A 22,313-nucleotide genomic window follows, 5' to 3' on the forward strand; every position below is an offset into this window, starting at 1 on the left:
TTGTGAAATCTACTATGAATGTTGTTGGCTCTGTGATAATTGCCCCATTATGTTTCAGTTGGTAAATCGCTTTGGATAAATCAATGAATGTAAAATGTAAACTTAGCCTGGGTGATGTATTTTTCTGAAACAAAACTACTGACGCTCAATATAGATATTTTGGATTGAGATTAAACAAAATATAGTTTTGTTACATTTTTATTTTTTTGCCGGTTTGCAAATTTTGCAGCCAAATCTCACAATAATTCTCGTTAGATTAGCCTATGCGGAAGTATGTGGATTATGTTTTAATTAAGGGAAACTAGTTTGTCGTATGTATCCAGTGCTTATATACTAAACAAAGAGTTCTAGAAGCATACACATGATCAATCTTATTTGCCTAAAGGTTTGACAGCCTCATGCCCCCACAACACATTTCTTAATCTAAGCAGACCAAATCCTGGTAGGACGAGAGGCTGGAAAAGGCTCCATTAGAAATATTTGCCTGTGTCTCTCGATCATAAACAGACTTAAAGTGACTTGGCATTTTCAGATTTACATAAACATAAACAGACATAAACTTTCAAGGAGTCGTAATTTGCTATCGATGAATAAGTAGTTTCTTTCATATTGGATAACTTGATAAATGAAAGGACACGTTAATGTCGTTGTGATCAAGACATATTGTTAAACAGCACGTTTGGGTTCTGGAGTCATCAAGAAAAGTGGCTATGTTGGAGGTGGCACTCAGTGCAGGTCGGTGAAAACATGGTCTTGTTTTTTCCCATAAAACCCATAACCACATCTTGGGTTAACATGTCCTAAATTGATTAACTCTCACGCAAGCTCCTGCTAACCTCATGCCATAACCTCAAGCCTTCTATAGACTTTTATAGGGAACTACATGGTACAAGTATTGCATTTATTTATAACTTTAAGATGTACAGTAATGTAATTTGATAGGCTAAATATAGGCTTTTTCTTTTCTTTTCTTTTCTTTTCAAGCAATTCGCTTTTAACCAGTGTACTACACAACAAAGCTGTTAGCCATTTAATTTAAAGTCATTTCGTGTAAAGTACTATTACTAATGACCATTGACCAATTGGACTCAAATGTGTATGTGTGTGTGATGTTTATTTCTCTCTTTCTCTCTGTTGCTTATGTTGCATCTGTATTTTATACTGTGAACTGTTGTTGTTCTAAACGAGGACTGGGCTTGAGCATTTCAGAGTTTTAAAGACTTTTTTTTCTCCCACAGGCACTGCTGAAGGCCTGTAGAAGACTGTCCCGACAATGGATGGGATTTCTTGCAATTTTCACAAACTGCATGACTGCAGGAAATGACGATGCACCACTCATACTCAATAGATTCAGTATTAGGTTGTTTCTCCTATTTCCAAATGCATTTCAGTAATTTTATAAAAAGCTAATTATCTGCTTATTACCCTAAATTGCTAATTGTCTGTTTTTTTTTATAACACAGAAGTATTTTTTTTTGCAAATACAGAAGTCAATTAATGTATTTTATTTCTTCAGAAGTGGAGCAGCATGGAATGTATGACAAAAAAAAAAGAAATGAGCAAATAAAAGTGAGTATCTGATCGCAGTCTCTTTCGACTCTAAGCAACACATGATTAACATTCGCATACATTGATTATTATTGGAACACATTGATAAACAGTCTTGCCTGTTAGCACTTGTTTCAGCACTGACATGACTGGGAGAATCGCGGGATCCGGTTTCCTTTTACTCATTATCTGAAGGATTTGGGCTAAATAACACAATCTACTGTCCATGGAAACAAATAAATACATTTGAAAGACCTAAAAAACATGAGCTCACACTGTATGAGACTGTTAGATAAGAAATCGTATTCATATGCATCCTTCCTTAAGTGCAAAATGCAAAACAGAAAATAAGTCCTGGACTAAGGGAATTTTGAAGACTTTAAAATACACTTTAAAAAACCCTGTTTCAGATATCCTTAATGTAAATAGGCCTACATATTCCCATGATGCCATGACATTTGAGCTTTGAGGAACTTTAATTTCCTTTTTATGTATTGAGTGAAACCAACAACAAGGTCGTTTCACCTGAGGCTATGTCAGGAAAACTAGGCTATATGAACCTAACATACGCAGCTGTAGGTGGTGGAAAATGCAGTCAGACGGAGCTCAAATGTGTGCAGACTGGGAGAGAAATACATGGTATCGGCACTATAGATGCGTCAGTTTGGGCGCTTCCTGAATTCTTTCCTGAGAATAGTGCGGTGTAAGTTCTGTGAATGTGCATGGGTTTGGGTCGCACGTTCCTTGATGATGGCTGTTTCCCATGGTGATAGCGCCGTTGTAGTCTATATTGCCTTGAGGTGGATGCGGTAGATGTGTCAGGCCAAATACCGAGGCCCCCATCCCCACCAAAGAATCCGAGTAGCCTCCACCACCACTGACATAAACCGGGCTACCCTGCACTTGTGTCCCGTAATTGTTGTTGCCTTGAAGGTGATGCGTGTCATATTCCGGCGTGGCTGTGCCAGTCCCTGGACACCTCTTCTGAGGAGGGGGGCAGTTATTCAGAGGAGGTGGGTATGACGTAGGAAGGCTGTACGCGTTAGGCTGGGGTTTGTTATAGGTTGCTGGAGAGGGTGAGTTGTAGGGCATGCTGTTAACCAGAGAATGCATTGAACTTAAATATGCACTCCCACCCCCTCCTCCGCCACCGGATGACAGAGCAACGGGACTGTGAGGAGACTGTGCTCCAGGAGAGGGCATCATTCCTAGCCCCTTCTGGTCCTTTTTGTACTTCATCCTGCGATTCTGGAACCATATTTTAATTTGCCTTTCTGTCAAGTTGAGAAGATTTGCCATTTCCACTCGTCGCGGACGGCAGAGGTAACGATTGAAGTGGAATTCTTTCTCCAGCTCTACGAGTTGAGCAGAAGTGTATGCAGTACGAGCGCGCTTGGAGGCGGCAGAACCGGGGGGACTCTTGTCTCCAGCGCAGCTCTCTACTGTATGATGACAAGAAATACAATGAAAAGCGTTATTGAGCATGTCCCAGTAAATAGACCTCACTGTACTATATTCATCAACCATTGATTTTGCTTTTTTTTAAAAGACTTAATCACTCAAACCCCTGCTGTCACAGCATCATACACCATGTAATTGTGCCATTAAATATACATTTCTATATAATTCTATACATTTTAAGGACTGTAGGGCAATAATATCAGGCTATCACTGGTAAACCAAGCACATAATAACTATTTTCAAAAACATTACAGCTTAATTCTTCTCAGTATAGCTTAAAGGGGTCATATGACGTTGCTAAAAAGAACATTATTTTGTGTATTTGGTGTAATGCAATATGTTTATATGGTTTAAAGTAAAAAAAAACACATTATTTTCCAAATACTGTACATTATTGTTGCTCCTCTATGCCCTGCCTTTCTGAAACATGTTGATTTTTGCAAAGCTCAATGTTCTGAAAAACCAGGTGTGCTCTGATTGGTCAGCTATCCAGTGCGTTGTGATTGGCCGAATGGCTCAAGCATGTGACGGAATGTTATGCCCCTTATCATACTGTTATGCTGAGACAAAACCAATAAAACACATTATAAAGGAGGCACTTGTTGCATCCAGTGGGGATATAATTACTGATTATAAAGACTTAGACGGTCTATTTAAAGATTGTGGTGCATATTGCGCTGTATAAACTTAAAACTATGTCTACATTTGTGCATCAGTGACACATTTGTTCAATATAAAAACATACTTGCAGGCTGTGAGACAGAAGCGCCAGACTGTCCTTGCACAGTTGGAACTGCCCCACTTTATAGAAAAAGCCTTTGTGCATAGTTGACATTGTAGGCCACTCGCCGAAGAAACAGTCCTCCATAAAATGTGAATATTTGGGTTGAACTCTTCTGGAACAGTGTTGTAAATACAACTTAACCACTGATTTCTAGTTGTGTCCTCTTTAGGAAGGCCAAACAAAGTAGTTTAGCTTTCACAAGGAAACACATGGCGTCTCCACTACATGGCGGCGGCAGCAACAATACTTCAGCAAGAATAAAAATTGTGCCTTCTTTCTTTGCTTAAACATTTGAGCAGTTTTATGTAAATCTTCCCACACAGTGTCTTAGACATGTAGGGCGTGTTAAAATGAGGCATTTTAGGAGGGTGTGGACGACTTGTAACTTTTTTAAAGGATATTTCTTTGGGTTCTAAACTTTAGTCTTTGCAACTTTATAGATCTTATCTATGAATGCTCCAAAGTCAAAGCATACACTCCAAAGTTGTTACACTTGAAAATCGCATAATATGACCCCTTTAAACAAAACTAGGTAGAGAAAAGTGGCATAGTCTGTTCCTGGAAGTGGGGCAGAGGGAGGATGCAGTCACTAGTCAAACTGTACTGTTTTTCCACAACTATTATGCTTTTTCCAGTACTTCGAGTTAGCAGTTTCATAGTAATTACCATGATTAAATTAATGATTAAAATACCAAATAATATTTGATCAATTGCCAATATAATATTTTGAAGGGTTCAAGTAATGTAAAAACAAGTAATGTAAAAGTAATGTAAAAAACATATCATTTTTTACAGACAGGGGTATGTGTTGTGTCATTAGTGCACAGGCTTTGCTAAGCTAAGAATTTAAACATCAAACCTGTCCAATTACCTCAAAAAGCACTATCCTAGAGGTGTGGTTTACATGTGGTCCAATGTATCATAACTAAACAAGACAAAGAGCCAATGGAAAGCCGATGTAAATTATAAATTACATGTAGCCCATAGATAAGTATTTATGTGACATTTTTGGACATTTATGTTCTTAGCAGATTCTTTTTACCAAAGCGACTTCACACTTCAAATCATAATACTCCATAAGCTAGCTAAAATTATGGTCCTTATTCATTTATATATCATTTTATAAACATTTTATATTTATGCTATTTAATTTAAGGTGCTATAATGTGGTTTATGTAATCACCTGATATGGTACTACAAGATTTCTGCTTTGTGTTCTGACGAGATTCCTTCATCCACGGAAAAATTTGTTTCCTTGTGGTTGGCGGTGGAGAAGCGTGTCCTGGGTTCTTGGCGGTGGTATCATTGCTCGGATTTTGGTTCAGGGCACTGGGGGAAGATGGCCCAGAAGGAGCAGTAGGGGGCTGGTTGTTGCCGGGGATATCTGGTACTGGGGCTTGTGTGCCGTTACTCCGTTGGCAGCCCTGTGAGATCTCTCTGGGTTTGTGCAGAGCTGCAGAACCACCAGGGGACTGCACAGAGCAGGCCGGTCGATGGTACTCACTTTCCACATGAAGGGCCTGGAGATATTGCTCCTGATTGGCATCATAACCTAAACCGTTTGTGCTTTGATAGGGGAAGCCACTGTAAATTGCCGAGCCGTCGCAATAGGTCGCTTTTTGCATCTCGCTGTTTCCCAATGTTTATTTCACTTTCTGACAAGGTCCTGACACCTTCGTAGAAGAACATTGGCTCGAAGTAGTCACGTGACACCTCTTCGCCAATGGGCTCTACGGGTGAACCTACGGTGAGAGAAGATACGGTGAGCGAGTGAAATAAGGGCTATCCATCTTACTTTTCAAAGCTTAGTTGACACTGGCGAGACTAGGAGAGCCGGACACCACTTACCTTATGGCCAGCTGCAACAATAGCCAGCATAACTGAGAACATGCTGGCACTTAAAGTATTTAACAGAATCACACTATCCAATCAAAATAAGCTATTTGTTAAAATAAGCTATATGTTAACATAAAAAAAAGAAATACACGAATAAACATAAAACCAATATTTCCTGAAAAAAAGAGCATTGCGTTAATGTAAATAGATAGTGTTGAACTGAAATAAAGTACTATTAGGGCTATAAACAAACAACAATCTTTGTCATAAATTTATGCGACCTTCATTTTAATTGTGTGTGAACAGCTTTTTCTGATTCAGACTTTTAATTTTAATGTTAAATATAAATTTTATATTCTAAACAAAGGTAAATAATCAAGTTAATGTCAGACTTTTAGTTCTTAAGGTTTAACGTGTTCATGCCATTTTAGTCTACATAAATACAAGCCCGTGCGTGTATTGTTTGGGTTCGAAAGTTGTAGTAGCAGGAAACCTGAAAAACCGGGCAGACGCGCGTCTCAAACCTCGCCACGATCTCTCACTCGCCAACCCAAAATAATGGAAAATGGTAACTAACTGGCACCGGTAAATGCATGAGGGTTCAGTAAGCTGGGAAAGTGTTATTGCCACGGCCCGGGACTGGTGCAGAGCGGAAATAATCAAGTAAACGTTTTAAATTTGCCTAGTAGCCTACAATGTTCCACTTTGAAGTATTATTTTATATTTGAAAGATAAAAGTTAAATATAGCATATCAAGTCGACATGCATTTATATAGGCCTACTTAAAAAACGAAGACAAGATCACAAAAAAGAAAATCAAAAGAATAATGATTTAGGAGCGCACGTTAAATTATATGGAAAGCAATTTCAGGAACAACATCGTCAATAATACCAACCAACAACAAAGATAATAATTATAATATACTGATTAACTCTAATAATCGGCTCAATAAAATAACAAGATCATGAAAATAATCTAAAAAACAACAACAACATTTACAACGAATAGAGATAAAATCAGGCCCAAATAGCATACTGAGACCACATAATTGCATAAAACTAAATCAAGAGGCCTCTTCAATTTCTAGACCACCGATCCATGCTTGTCTTACACTAATTCGCTCTCTGGCACTATCATGCACATGGAAAGCTTAAAGAAAAGACGCTAAAGCCACAAATCAGGAGACCCAGCTGCTGCACGGGAGGAATCTGGCTTGACTGTGAGTGAGTGAGTGTGTGTACGCGAGTCTGAACTCTCCCTGAACCGAGATTTCAGTCGCGCGGTCATAAATCACAAACTCGCCATTTAACAGCCATGCGAGAACTCGGTCCCGCTTACCTTTCTCTCTGACGAGCAGCGCGCAGCACGCCGCGAGCTTCTCTCATTCAGCGGCAGAAATCGATCAAACAGCGGTCCAGGGTAAAGCTAAATCGGAAAGACAACAAAGCCAGAGCTGCACTTGCAGGAGTCATGGGACGTATCTGCAGTAAAGCAAAGACTCAGTCGCGCTCAAGGACTTAAATTCCTTCCTTCTGTCTTTTTCTTTTTCAACGCAGATCAGTGTAACAGATTAAACAAAAGTTGTCTCGTGCTCTCTGGTCGTCAAGATTAAGCACCTTCATGCATAGGCCTACATCATACATACTAAACGAACGCCAGTATTCTCGGACCTATACTAAATGTCACCATGGGCTGCGCTCTAGTGAGTCTTTCGTGTATCACTAACGTGCACAAACTAGTACGTTAACACATACTCATGCACACCAGTGAACTCCCTCGAAACAGAGCGTCACCATAGACAAGAAAAATTATGCAAATGAAGCGCCTTCTCAAGCACAGAATGCAGTTAGACTCCCATGTGAACACAGTCATATACAAACAATTTTATAAAATCTATAACTTGAATATTGCGCTTAGAACTAGAGTATTTGTTAGAAGTTATGTGTCAAACAAATATAAGCTTGATTAAACAATTCAAAACTGAAATACAGATACAACTGTCTTGAAATTACTGAATTACTTTTATTAATTACATATATTTTAGGAGATTATTAATCTCAGCAGCAACAACAAAAACAACACAACATGTCTATTCTAAGAATAATACTGCAACATTTCAATAAATTTCATCCATTTAAAAAATAATCGGCAATAAAACCTCAGCCAATTACAATCGGCAATAAAAGCTAAGGATGCTTTTTTTGCTACACAGAAAAGGGTTATAAAACTCCAGGACCACTAAAGTAGCAGGAAGAAAAAAGTGAGCAGCGAGCTGAGGACGGGAGGTTATGGATCAAACACTTCTGCATACGAATGAATTACCAGCATCAGCTTGTGTATTTTCTCGGTCAAACAAGAAGATTTATGTCCTCACACAGCACGGCAGTAAACACAGAGGCAGATTCCTGTTCTCGCGCTGCCCACTGGATTACAGATTACCAAAGATAAAGAGAAAAGAGCGGGCGGCGTGGGTCGATGAGTGGGATTTTAAAAATCCTTGCGTATGCGATTTTTCGACAATTTCAGCATTGTGGACATTTACGCAATTGTTTCCTTTTTTCTTTCATTAAAACGATGACTAAGAGATTTCAATAATGGCGCGGGAGATGCTAGGTGGAAAGTAGATCGGTAGTTTTCGTAATACATTCCAAACAACATACCATAGAGTTGGAGTGACTGCAATGTAACTAATTCATAATGACGAATTGTACCACAGAAACGTGGAAAGGAAGAACTTATGGGTCTTCAGTTTTCAGTTATGCGTGCATGTATGTGTAAGCGTTTGAATAAATAGAATGGTAGTAAATAATACATATAGCAAGACATGGCAGTTGTGCAATGCAAAAGAAAGCTCACCTTAAGCAAAACACAGTCTCTCGTAGGCTTAGTGATGGGACACGCTCATTTGTTTGGAGATCTACGGTAAGAAATAAAATTATTATTATTCTTATTCTTTTTTCTTAAAAGCTAGGAGAAATATACAGTAGACAGCAATTCATGTAAGTGTCTCTTAACTAAACAATTCAATGAGTGCACTGTGATAAACTCTAAATAAAAATAAATAAACACACTTCTGTATGTCTGTCACTCATTTAGGTCTTCTTATTTTACATGTGCATTACATTTAAAATAAGTTACCACATCACATACTTTGCATTTTGCACTGTTACACTGTTTTTACTGAAAACCACTGCATTCATTACGAATGGTTTCTTATTTGAACTCCAACTTATATCTAACACCATCACAGTAATGAACTGACATCAATAAAAAAAAAAATAATACTCAAAAAAGGCTTTAAAGAAATATCAATATTCTTTTTTTGCTCATGATTCTTTGCTTTGCTTATGTAATTAATTACACTAATAATATATAATACATACAATAATTAAGGTATCCATAACAACAAAGGCACAAATAAATCTAATATTCATAATATATATATATATCAACATATTTAGGCCTATATAAAAAAAACATATATTAGCGCATGTGTGAGAATAAGAATGTAAAATCATGAATATCATAAAAAATAAAACACTCGGGCAAATGTATCGAGCTCTCCTCCATTTTGTTTCCTTTCTAGAGAATTTAGATCGAACAGTCATTAGCTCTCAAGCAGCGGCCGCCCCAAGTCCCCCAGCCCATAAATCAAGACTGGAGCGTCGTGACCTCGCGCGGCAGCATGCTTCTGGATGAAGCTCCTTATATTATATCCTCGTTTCCCATGCGAGCCTCCGCAACAAACGGGCCGCCACTGCTCTGTTGAGTTTTATTCGCTGTCTTGTGATTTATTCAATCTGGAAAACCCAGTTTACACACCCTCTACAACTTAGCGGGTTTCAGCACACACAAATGTTACCGATTTGAGTCTACGTGCAATACAAAGACACCATCATTAATCATGTACAAATTTGTAAAAACTAATGTTACAATAAACATTAATAGTTCAATTCTACAAAAAAACAAAACAAAAAAAATGAGTCATGCTGGCTTGAGAGAAAATGTTTTTGGACAAATTTTGGAAAGTTTGAAATGTTCTTAATAACCAGATGAAATGTAGACCACGAAGTCCATAAATTGCTCTGTATTATCTTGTACAATTACTTTTTTAATTTGATTTTATATTTTTATTTACATGTATTTTACATTATATTTTATTTAATACAGACTAGGTCTTAACGTAAACATACAGTTTTTGTTCCTCCAGTTTTGTGGATGGATTCTGATTTATATCACGGAAAAAAACCTATATATAAATTATACAAAGTATCTTTAATTTTTGTAAAATATAGCCTATAGTTTTTTACATTTAAGTAAATGTAGCCTTTGTAACAATTAGATTTAGGCCTACACGTGTGTAATGGTTGTCTCTGTGCCTGTTAATTGATGAATAAAAGTTGACTGACGAATAGGCTCCAAGTTTATTTTATTTTAATGTTCTTAAGTTCGACTCTCCCGTGTGTTCATCCGCCATTCTACGGTAGACTAACTGACCTTCTCTTAGAGCCGAAAAACTCACTAGTGTAATGAACAATTAGCGGAAATACCTCAAAATAAAATCCATCCTCGTGGTGCGCAGAGCTTTCTTTTTCTGTGTAGAAAAACATATCCGTTCATGACAGCTGTATAACATCATCCGCAAAACGTACCAGGGTTTTTCGTTGTTTTAATTTTTTTCTCTCCCTATCTCTCCGGTTTTTCAGCGAGTCCACGATGACCCAACCCCACTTTAGTGAAGTAGGCTAGCGCTATCAGCACAGCAGCAGACCGGGGTTCGCATGCCATCCACCCCCTTCATCATAATATTGCAACCATATTATGCGCCCCACTCACGTGACCAAGTGTCTATTAAAAAGGAAACCTTTTTTGAACTGTGAATCATTAATAGAGACTGTTGTTGGTCCCCTTTGAGGAGGATCACAAAGACGGAAAAGATGGAAGTGGTTTGTCCGAAATTTCCTCGAAATTTTTAATTCCCTTCTTATTTTTGAGCCTTTTTTTAACCAGAAAAAATAGCGCAACACAGATTAGTCGAAGCGTTACAAGGTGATTGGCTGTAGAGCGTTGTATATGATGTTTTGGCGGTAAACACCATAAAGCCTAGCTACACATGCTACAAAAGTACACCACAAGTATATGGACCTCTTAACATTAATAGTCTTTTGTGTGTGCCAGTGTTAAAGGAAACAAACGTATTCACAACAGAACAATAGCAGGCGTTGTGGTTTATTAAAATAATAATATAGTCCTATATATTTTTTTCTATCAGATTTTTCTTGATTTCCCCCCTCTAGTATTATCTCTTAAAAATTCACCATCCCAATGCTTTCTATACCAACTACATACATAAAAATCTAATATATCACTGTTACAGAATACCTTTAAAGAATTCGTGTGTGCAAGGTGGCCCTCTCTCGGTGATTGCGGTGCATCAGTCAAACAAGAATGAATGGAAGTTCATGTTATCAGCGGACCTACCAAGCATCTGCTCTCTTTGACCTTAGAAGTTGCTCGTGTCAACATTGCAATACTGAAAATGATGAATGTGCATATGCAACAGTGTGTTACTACAAGGTAGCCTACTATTTTTGACATCATAACTTTTAGTTACAAGAGCTGAAGCTATAATTCTGACATCTTTATAGAGCAGTGATCTATCAAGTCTACCTCAACAAACAAAAGAAAGAAGACCCGTCCCGAAAGGGGCCTTCTCTTTACCACCATTTGGTGCTTGTTTTCCGGCAGCAGAGTGTTTAGGCTGAAAGCTCATCCAACAGACGTGGTGAAGCCCTGTAGATAATTAATCACCTCAGCAAGGCAGGACGGCTTTACCCCCTGCACCAATGCTTTGTTCTCTCAGTTGCCACAACTTGAAGGAGTACAATTTATTTTTATTTTTTTCAGATTGAACTGAACTATTTTTTATAATTTTATTTTCATATTCATGAAAAAAAATGTGTACAGATGCCAGCGGTACTTTCTATTTGAGTGAACAGAGCAGGCGATGCATTCAACATTCTTTATTCTTAGTTACTGTGATGTGCTGTGTGTGTGCTTTATCAAGTGTGACTCGTGAAAGTCAGGTATTTTAAAAGAATAAACACGTTTCAAAAACCGCTGTAGTCAGACTTGTTTGTGTTGCATAGACCTTTTTGGAGTAGCCCATTCACCTGCCTGCTTTAACTAAACAGCCCAGGGGTGTTGAGAGACGCAACGCGAACCTGCCGAGGTCCCTGGGGTTCTGTCTGTTTGCTTCTCATACATTTCAGCATTCCTCCTAAACTTCCCACTGACCCAAGCACAAAGTTAATTAAGAACACTTTTACACAGTATTCGGGACCAGTACAGTACATAAGGGGTGCAAATGATCCCCGTCTTTTAATATAATTTTGAAAACATCACTTATTTTTTGTTTAACATTTAATTAATTATCATTAAATCAGTAACTGCAGAACAGCATAAACGTTTTTCAGCCATTTAGTTTTCATTTCTTAACAAAGTGGTCTGCTGCTTTTCAAAGAAGCCAGCAGACAGGGCTGTATTTTCACTCTAAGTGGTTCGTGGAGTCTCGCCAGAGGACAGAACAAATCTGTTCTCAATGCTGACATTTGGAGCCCTCGAAGCAAGCTAAGATTACTACAACACGCAGACAGAGATCTTTTTCCCCCTTTGGATTTACCGTGGTCATCATCAAACTAATAATCATATCCAGCTCAACGCAGTTTGACAATGATGCCAGTGGAACGGCAGTGACATTTGACTGCCTAGTCCTGCCCATGAGCTTGCTGAACGTGAATGAAATAAAACTAGGAGTTAAAGGTCTTATCTTTCTTTGCAGCCTGTGTTTTGATAATGACAGAAACAAGTGATTGACACACATTTAATGGATTTTGTAGCTTATGAACAGCACATTATTATTAGTAGGCTAGTAGTAATAGTAGTAGTTTTATATTGTTGTTGTTGTTAACGTTTGTATATAATCCAACATAATTTGACCATTTTATAAAATCTCAGTTATTTAGCGAAAATGTATCATTTAATTGTTGGTTTGAGAAAAGGGTTTTAGTTCACATCAGTACAAACAACATCAGTATAACCTGCACTTTAAACGTGTGCTGCATAAGTTTTCATATATAACATCCAAAAATTGAGAATTCAAAAAAGCTTAGATTACTTACTCCAAACCCACTTTTTGAAGACTGACCGGAAGAGGAGCAGCTGGTCGGTTCTGAGAGGTCTCGTTAAGTAGACGGTCAACTGCAAAATGAAAAATCCGACCGAACCTCCTGTGTCTATTTCTAACCGAGAGGTATCTATTATTTAAGAAGGTCATGTGAGCCAGTCAATTAAAATTTAAGCATGGTAGATTGAGAGGTGAGGTGCTGGTGTCATGATGGAAGTTTAAATTTCCTGTCTGTCAAGATCTGAAACAGTGATGACGGATCTTAGCGTTGCAGTTTAAGGGTTTTCTCTCGAAATCGTAATATTTAAAACACGGTCAGGAAAGCTGATTTCAAATTCCACATAGCAGTAAACAGACCAGACAATCTTTATACTAAGATCCAAAGCTGTTGTTGCCCATGTGCAATAACTCCTATACTTGGTGAAAGTTAGATTAAACGCAGGGAAACAAACTTTAGATCCCTAAATGTCATCCTTAAATTATTGACCATTGATATCTTCTATCTGCTTAAACAGTCAATTTCACAGCTTGCGTTGTATATAATAAATAATTTAGAAAGCGAATTATTATAGTGCAAATAATTTAGAGATTTGTACATTTAATATTTTATATCAGATTAGTCGTTTAAAGTAAGTTATGTACAAACACAGACTACGGTTTTGGTCTACACCTAATTTTTCAAATATAGGCCATATTCAAGGTCCACTACTACCCCATGCGTTCGAGGAACAAAATAGACAAGGGTTTAGAGTGTGCTGAATATGGCGAGGTCAGAGGTTAAGGGGTCGTACACAGTGCTTGAGTTTGATGATTGGACAGCTCGTTTGTGTCCTCTGCTTGACCCCAACAGTAGTTTACACTAGTAAGTAGCATACTGGCCGTCTCTAATTGATTCCAATAGACGTCTATGGGGAAAGAGTTAATGATATTTGTTATTTAAATAGCCGATTTGATTTTGGATAGGGACTGCACAAGAGAAATAGCTACAGTTTGGATTAAATTTAAAATGGACGTCAATTTAATTCTATTGTCCTGAGGAAACAAACAAACAAAGATACTGGCGGAGCAAACCAGGTCTGTGTGCACTGAAATTATTATTATTTCAGGAATGAGTCAAAGTGTTAAATATTAATGTATTTGATTTAGTCACAATAGCCTACAAAAGTTTGAATATTTAGATATAAACACTGCATTAAGCCACATATTTCAGCCAGCAAGAGTGTAAGCTCAAAACAAAATGTATATCGTAATAAAGATCCGTATAAAGAAACATTAATAGCTATATAATCGCTAGGCGCGTTTTAATTATTTTATCAACAGAGCCAAAATGATAGTCAAATGTAATAAATAAAAACTAAACGTCACAAAAATGATGGCAAAATAATTTGGTTTGTAATGTGCACCTTTTTCATAGGCTATGCTAAAATATCTTGAAAATCGAATTATAAGCAAACCTAAACCGTTGGCCTAAACAGCATTGATCACCAAATTTGCGGAGGCAAGCTTTTAGTCTATAGCGACTTTTTAAGGCTTTGTTATTCGTTATCAAGATACTTTGGAATAAAACAGTAACATGATTCAGTACACAGCTAAATTACACCACCTACATTAGTCCTGTCTATAGATTAAACTAAATGGATAATGCACAATAAAGTCATTTTTTATTATTTCCACGGGGCAGCCTACAATTACTTGCATACAGGCTTACTAAAACAACTTGACATCATTCACCAATATACAAATAACCAAATACACGAATATTCACAGCTTTGATGACGTAAATACACTTAACAATACTCTAAAATATGGAACTAAGACAAATAAGATAACTACTCCAGGAAGTTTGTTCCTATACTTGTGCCTTCAAGTTAAAATGTCAGTTTGTACACGCGTAACTAGCGCAGATCTTCACAAACAAGACTCGGTATGTCTCGGTTAAAGACAGAAAACGTAACGATCCAATGTCCAAGTTAAAGTACATTCTACTATTGTTCGTTTAAGAGAGAGAACGAGAGAGAGTGAAAAAAGATTTTTACAGGAAGGATGTGATTTCCAGCTCAAATTAGAGTGGAGGAAGCGGTTGAGAGGGCGAGGTTAAGTTGCCTCATCGGACACTGAATAAAAAGTAACCCTGTGAAGTTCCGATCCTAATACTGCTATGTGTTCTTCTTTCTTGTTCAGTTCCGTTTGTGCCGATTTGCTTCTAGCACTATAGGTTCGAGGGACAAGGCGTTGGAAGCAGTGTTTGCTGCTGAGTGGCGTCCGTTTTCATGTGATGGTTGGAGGGCGCAGAGCTCGAGGAGCGGATCTTTGTATTAGGTAGCTTGTGGTCTTTCTTCCATTTCATGCGGCGGTTCTGAAACCAGATTTTCACCTGACGCTCAGAAAGACACATAGTGTGCGCTATCTCCACTCGTCGACGTCGAGTCAGATATCGGTTAAAGTGGAACTCTTTCTCAAGCTCAAGAGCCTGCTGGCGCGTGTAGGCGGTGCGAGACCTCTTGGGCACTCCTCCAGAGTAGCTGGCGGTCACTAAACACACAAACACATAACCAAGCAGGTGTTATTGACATTCTCAGGTATTGGTGAGATGTCGGATAATCTGTACACTTACTAAACACATTGAAGAGTAGCTTACTAAATGAGCAGAGTATGAAACAATGGACATGCGTCGTTCTTCGACGACAAGATTCCATTCATACGTAGTCTTGATGTAACTAATTTGGTAGCACTCCAACATGAAAAATAACTGAATTAAAAGGCCTGTTTGGTGCTGACTTGGTCAACGATAAACTTTCTTTTGAGTAAAAGAAACAAACGCAAATGAGCCGTTTGGAACATCGAGGGAAATAACATTTGCGAGGACTCCTAATCACCGGGACATCATCTCGATGGCAGTAAATCCTCTAAATGAGCCATTCCAACAGGGTATGTTCCCTACATGCCTTACGACGAACGCCCTCCACAGGGCTCCTAGAGCTTTTATTACCCGTGCATATTACTTACCGGTATTAACATGGACTTTTTTCATCCAGGGATACACCACCGGCTCTTTACCCTTCTGTGCGCCTGGGAGAGCCTCTGACACGAGGCTGCAATCCTTGTTCGCAGCTGAACCAGCACAGCTCTCTGTGGTGAGGCGGGGTCCATGATTCTGCAGAACGGATTGAGGTTGCGCGTGATGACGGTCGGTGAAATCGTTGAGGCCGTTGGTTGACACATTACCGTAATCATAGCTCGGCTCTTGGTAGTTTGATCGCGGGTATGATGCCTCCTCGTGATGGGGGAAGCCCGCGTCTTTCGGCCGCTCATAATAATCAGAGGACACGGGCATGTATCCATTCTGCTGATATTCCTCGCAGGGTGGGAAAGAAGGTTCAATGTAATTTGAATTGATCAAGTACGAACTCATGATCATTAATTTGAAAAGTGCAACAATTCTAATTTTTATCGTGCTGTCGTTTTTCTGATCTCTCCAAAACCCACCTACTCCTCTGTCAAATGTACAAAGTTGGTCGGTCACGTGAGAAATGCGACCAATCAGCGCCTCCTGTGGGCATCGTGTAAACAAGCACCAATAGCAGGCCAGGCATCAGCACAGCAAAAATGTGTTCGAGCGGTCAATGCGTCTGTTTTTGTTATCGAATCAAAATATATCAGAAATTAATTCGATATAGCTACCATATACATGGCATAGAAAACAAAACAGCTGATTGAATGTACAAGATGTAGCAACGTTAATATGCATTATACACAGATAATACAGTGATCAACAACTGAGTGCAATAAAGAACGTGATTTATCACAAAAACATCCCCTTCTAGTGTTAATGCCTTTTCTGGTGATAAATGTACAAAAAAATCTCGTTTGTTGTGTACCACGACCTGCAGTTTTGTACCCTCCAGGGACTTTCAAATTACAGGTTCCTCGAAAGAAACTTCAAGAAGGCCCAGGAGCACCTTAACAAAAGCAACGGTATCAGTATACTCAGTGACTTAGTATGCACCTGTTAATGCAAAGCACAAAGACTATTTTCATGACCAGCAACCGCATCAACCAATAATTTCACACGTCTTTGGTAACAGTTGTAACTAACACAATAAACAGACTTAGTTTTAGGGTTCTACCACTTACTTCGTCAAATAAATATTAGAAAAGACCATCAGTTAGATTTGCTCAACATCAAAGTGACCCAAGCATGTCAAGAACAACGAAAGGATCCCACATGAGCCTTTTAGTTGCACACATTTGCATCTTTTGATTAGTATCTTTTTCATTATTATAATTACTGAATTAGTAAGAAAAATCTCACGTCTTCAGCAAAAACCCAAAAAGTATTAATAAAGAAACGAGGCATTCCTTATTATCTCACAAAGCTCCATAATGAAATATGTTGTCCTTTTTAAATGTTTTTAACTGTCCAGTTAAATTTAACTGGACATCGTGTCACCTTTCATGTTTTGCACTGTGGGTTAGATCCATTGTATTTCGTCCTCTCTGACCAAATAAAAGTAGACCAAAATCAACTCAGAATTTGTATTTAGGACGAACTGAAGTTTGCAGGCAGACTCTAATTGTTGATTGCAGTTGTCTTTTAGCTTACTGCAATACACAGCAATCTTTATGCAATTATTTTAGTATTGATAGTGCTTACATGGCAATGAAGATAATTCAGAATCGTCATAACAAAGACTGCAATGACACGTTTATGATGTTGAAATATCTAAAGACAATACATATTTTTTTTCTACTATTTCAAATTTTCTGTGAAATGCACAAAACAGACAGACTCAATTCCATAACTTTGCCAAATTCATATGGGACTTGTTTAGCAGTATTTATAACACTAAAATATAACTAAGAAAACCTACCTTGTGAGAGTTCGTGAGCAAAATATTGTCCCTGACCATGAAGCTTATATGCCAGGTTCCCTGCCCAGATAAACCAAAATAATGACATCTTTCTCGCGACAGGTGGTTCCCATGTAATGTTTCTTTATCCTTAACATTTCTTCATAGTGAATCAACAGACACCCTGAACTGAAAACTCCTGTTTAAGTATCCACGCTAGCTTCTAGTTTGTATTAACTATGTGAGTCACATGCAGTTCGAAAGATTCAGACCCGCTCTGATTACATTTCTTTAATAGCTACACAGAGATAACTTCGGTTTGACCTCTCAGTGACTCAATGTCCATTTCGCTTCTTATTAATCTTATTCATTGACAGTCTTTGTTAAACAACAAGGCATGCGTTCTGAAAAGGTGACATTTTCATATTTGTTAGACGCAGTGACCTTGCTTTTACCCCGGCCTTGGACTTCGTTTATCCCCTCAGGGAACAGGGTCCTTCTGGAGGTCGGATAAGTATATGTGTTTGTGTGTGTGTGTGTGTAGCTACACACACACACACACACACACATATATATATATATATATATATATATATATATATATATATATATATATATATATATATATATTACGTGTGTGTGTGTGTGTGTGTGTTTCGGCATATATATCCACTACTAATATAGCAACTGTTATTAGAATGTAGTTTAATTACTGGATTTCACTTCTTGATAAATTAAAATTGCTAACGAAAAGTATTTTAACCGTAGGGTTTAACACAAAACTCTCAGCCAAGGCTTTAGGTTTCTGAGGCCCATATAAAATAATGTCATGTCGTCTGTTATTCATTATATACTTCTCTCTCCTTTGTGTACAAAACTGGAGGCCTAAAATTAAACACACTGCAGTGTTTACATATTTAATACAAGTAAAACTAACAATTAATCACAAGATCGGATGAAAGAAAACTCTGATTTTGGATATTTAAAACTCACATCTAAAATTGTTCTTCATGTAATAATATGGATAAAACATAAATATAGGAGACCGGGGCTAGTTGTCACATTTTTATTCCAGTGAATATTACCAACGCTTGAAAGTCATTTGAAGGAACGAAAATGAGAAAGAATAACTGCTGATAAATTGGCTATACAGAGGCTTAAACATTAAACCGATTAATTAGTAAACAGTTAATTGCAACAAGAAAAATGTAAAAGGTAACATACATTTCGCCAGCAGACTGTACAAAATGAGATCATACGGGGCAACATGAACCAATTTTTTTATTATTATATATATATATATATAATTGTTATAAATAGGCCTACTCTTGTTCTTACGTTTCATTATCGTTTTGAACTGACCCAACTGCTTTTAAAAAATACAATGATATTGCACTTTCATTTGAGGATATGATTTACAATAGGCCTACATTTTGCATTTTAATGTTCATTTGAACTGCATTTGGCTGAAACCAACATATAAAATAAAATAATTTCAAATCGCGAGTATTTCTGTAATTGGACTTTTGACTCAAACTCTTAATACAGAGTTGTGATTCCCGGTGTAGCAACTATAGCTCCGGTCTCCTATAAAAAAAGAGCACGGCCATTTCAAAGTCCCCGCGTCTTCTATAACCCGTGAATCAACTGTCTAAACGAATATACAACCTTGGACAAAATTATTCGAAATGACTTTGTTAAACAAATTTTATGGACACAAACGTGTGTAATTTCGATTTATTTATAATGCCGGTTGTTGTTTAACTTTTCTGTATGGCAAAATTATACTTGAGATTTTTTTTCGGAAAGGTCAGATATTTTCACAAAATGTAGGCTTATGCATTCTTTAAAAAAATCAAAATGTATATTAAACACAAATAAACAGTTAAATTATTTTGTAGCTATTCGCAAAAATAAAGAGAGAGAGAGAGAGAGAGAAATTTAACAATACATGAATAATATATATACTTGGCGTCGATGCTTCTTCGCATGTCTAAAACGAAATTTGTCCCAAAGTGAGGAGTATTACATAAAATTATTTTTAAGTCAATTCCAAATTATTTTATAACAAAGCGTATCAATACCGGCCTCGTTTAGTCCTGATTTACCAGAAAATAATAATAGACAGTATATTTTCCTTTTATTATTTTTTTCCTTTTCTGTTTTCTTTTCTTTTCTTCTGTTAAAATTAACGAATGTTTACTACAACATGGGGGAAAAAACTACTCTTCAGCAAACAAAGAAATGTTCATTGCGGAAATATTATCAATCCTAAATGCAAATGTCCCGTCGAATTTATGGTCATCAAATGGGATTTATTCAAAGGGAATTCACCAATCAAACCCCTTAATAAAACCTGAATACTCAATCTCTGGCACAGGCGTAGGAGGGAATCTCTTGGGGATGCTAACCCAGGGTCACCCAGCTTGCAGAGTTCATCGCGAGGTTAGACCAGAACTCACGGGATTCACAGCTATTCCATCTTTTGTGCCATTATGAAAGTGGCACTGCGCTCTACAAGAACAGATGACAGCTACTTGTTCTGTTGTAAACTTTTAACCCCAACCCTCCCCCTACCTTTACAATCTCACTCTCTCTCTCTCTCTCAGACAAACAAGCACAAATAAACAGATGGACACAAACAAGCCTTCAAGCTCATCAACTTTCTCCCTTTTTCTCTCTCTTTCATTCTTTTGTATGCTATTGTTTTCCACATACATCTTTTGTATCTTCCATTTATAATGACCACTAATATTAGGCCAAAACTATTAATATGTTATCAAACAACCTTTATATCTCCAGACAGCTTGGCCTGCTGTAGCCATCAATTTCGTTCTGCTGATATCTACTGCACCCAGATTTGTAAACCATTTATATTCTACAGAGAGTCCCTGCAATTAAAGGTGTATGCAGGAGTTATTATTCTTTTCCTTTCTGTCATTTCTATCCATATAGCGAGAAGGGACGCCAATGCGGGTGACACTGAACTTGGCCAAAAGCGAGCTCTGCTGGTGGTTTACGGCGTGTGCACATTCATCTTCCTGCCGCCGCTGACCTCGCGGTGAACCAGGAGAGAAGACATTTTTCTTCAGTCCCTCCTTCATTGTCTATCGAATTCTGTCTCTCTCCCACTCGCTCTCACACTTCAATTTAAGTATGCGGATGTTATATGCGCATTTCCTCAAAGAAGGGCAAGCAAAAACATCTTTGTGTTCGGCATCAACGTTTATTTTCCCTACACTATTAAAAATAAAGGTGCTTCACGGTGCCATAGAAGAACCTTTTTGTCAAAATGGTTCCATAAAGAACTTTTAACATCTGAAGAACCTTTCTGTTTCACAAAAGGTTCTTTGTGGTGAAAGAAGATTCTTCAGATTATAAAAATGTAAGAAAGAGATGGTTCTTTAAAGAACTTTTGACTGAATGGTTCTTTGTGGAACCAAAAATGTTTCTTCTATGACATTGCTGTGAACCTTTCGAAGCACCTTTATTTTTTTAAGAGTGTATACTGCCTTAAAGTTAAAACAGAACAGCATTTATGGTTACGATAACTACAGTGTTACTAAGCATTAGTGGTGCTTGAAGATGTTTGTGATTAACAATTACTCAGTAGTATCAGATTTCAAGTCATAAAATTGTCACTTTGTAAAAAATTATTAAGAAATTATCTATAGATATTGAGCGTATAAAATATATTGATAACAGAGGGAAAACATTTTCTGCATATGGGACTAGATAGATGATAGATAGATAGATAGATAGATAGATAGATAGATAGATAGATAGATAGATAGATAGATAGATAGATAGATAGATGATAGATAGATAGATAGATAGATAGATAGATAGATAGATAGATAGATAGATAGATAGATAGATAGATAGATTGATTGAAAATTGAATTCTCAAAACTTTTAGGCAATTATTGCGGGGCGAATTTGTGCATCAACATCTACCAATAAGTATAAAAACGAACAAAAGTTATCAAAACGTCTTTGAAACGTCCTTGACATTATTTAATGCATGGATACAAAGGGCAGAGAATATTACAATATAGGAAAGAAGCAATTATAGTCAAAGAGCAATGCCCCCTACCACCCATCTGCCGGTGTTGGTAGGATAATTCGATAGCGAAAAGTGCTACAAGATTTTGCTTCCAGCACATGAATAAGAAGTGAGGCTTTATTAACATGTACACCTACCCCAACCATAAACCTACCCTTACAGTATAAATACAGTGTTGGTAGCATAATCTGATAGGTAGCAATGTTTGTCAGAACACCAGACGATCAGGTCTTCGTGGAACATGAGTGCATTTATGTTCTGCTCATTGTTTCACTGGGGGCCTATGAAAATTTTGTCTCTCAACAGCAGCGTAAACCCGAAACAAACCAACTGGAACTTACCAGGAGCTGACCCTCGTCCACCCGAGTGACTCCGGTCGACGTGTTTCCAATCCATAGCTAACTGGTTTGTCAGTAGCAGCTGTAGATGCAGTCAAAGAACACCTCAGCGGTCTGCAGAGAAAGAGAACGAAGCTCCACGTCAGTGCGATTAAACTTTATATGCGATATAGTGTCGACTCCCCAAAACCATAAAACTGACTTTAATTGCCACCACGTGACTGTTTTATGGCCAGCGAGCCTA

General features: G+C 37.7%; 2 protein-coding genes across 5 annotated transcripts; both read right to left on the reverse strand.

The window, feature by feature from the left end:
- Positions 1–1,438: 1,438 nt before the first annotated feature.
- Positions 1,439–22,183, reverse strand: LOC132104150 (homeobox protein Hox-A3a-like). Of its 4 annotated transcripts, none has more exons than XM_059509405.1 (3): positions 22,073–22,183; positions 4,977–5,535; positions 1,439–2,990 (listed from the first exon to the last, which is right to left on the reverse strand). In XM_059509405.1, exons 2-3 carry the CDS (start codon positions 5,416–5,418, stop codon positions 2,197–2,199), a joined length of 1,236 nt encoding a protein of 411 aa, XP_059365388.1. In that variant the 5' UTR covers positions 5,419–5,535; positions 22,073–22,183; the 3' UTR covers positions 1,439–2,196. The 4 variants fall into 4 exon arrangements, with proteins under 4 accessions (XP_059365388.1, XP_059365390.1, XP_059365387.1 ...); XM_059509407.1 differs by lacking the exon at positions 22,073–22,183 and adding an exon at positions 10,181–10,886; XM_059509404.1 differs by lacking the exon at positions 22,073–22,183 and adding an exon at positions 6,969–7,676.
- LOC132104154 (homeobox protein Hox-A4a-like) lies at positions 14,330–16,505 on the reverse strand. The gene is made up of 2 exons (XM_059509413.1): positions 15,823–16,505; positions 14,330–15,348 (listed from the first exon to the last, which is right to left on the reverse strand). Exons 1-2 carry the CDS (start codon positions 16,232–16,234, stop codon positions 15,026–15,028), a joined length of 735 nt encoding a protein of 244 aa, XP_059365396.1. The 5' UTR covers positions 16,235–16,505; the 3' UTR covers positions 14,330–15,025.
- Positions 22,184–22,313: the final 130 nt, after the last annotated feature.

This window comes from Carassius carassius, chromosome 25 (assembly GCF_963082965.1).
Source record: "Carassius carassius chromosome 25, fCarCar2.1, whole genome shotgun sequence".
Taxonomy (NCBI): domain Eukaryota; kingdom Metazoa; phylum Chordata; class Actinopteri; order Cypriniformes; family Cyprinidae; genus Carassius; species Carassius carassius.

Bases quoted from the DNA above. Each gene is read 5' to 3' on its own strand.
- LOC132104150 (XM_059509405.1), bottom strand. From the start codon at position 5,418: ATGCAAAAAGCGACCTATTGCGACGGCTCGGCAATTTACAGTGGCTTC. The intron at 2,991-4,976 runs GTGATTACATAA...GTCATCATACAG, and splicing joins ATCTTGTAGTACCATATCAG to TAGAGAGCTGCGCTGGAGAC.
- LOC132104154 (XM_059509413.1), bottom strand. From the start codon at position 16,234: ATGATCATGAGTTCGTACTTGATCAATTCAAATTACATTGAACCTTCT. The intron at 15,349-15,822 runs GTAAGTAATATG...TTGTGTGTTTAG, and splicing joins AAAAGTCCATGTTAATACCG to TGACCGCCAGCTACTCTGGA.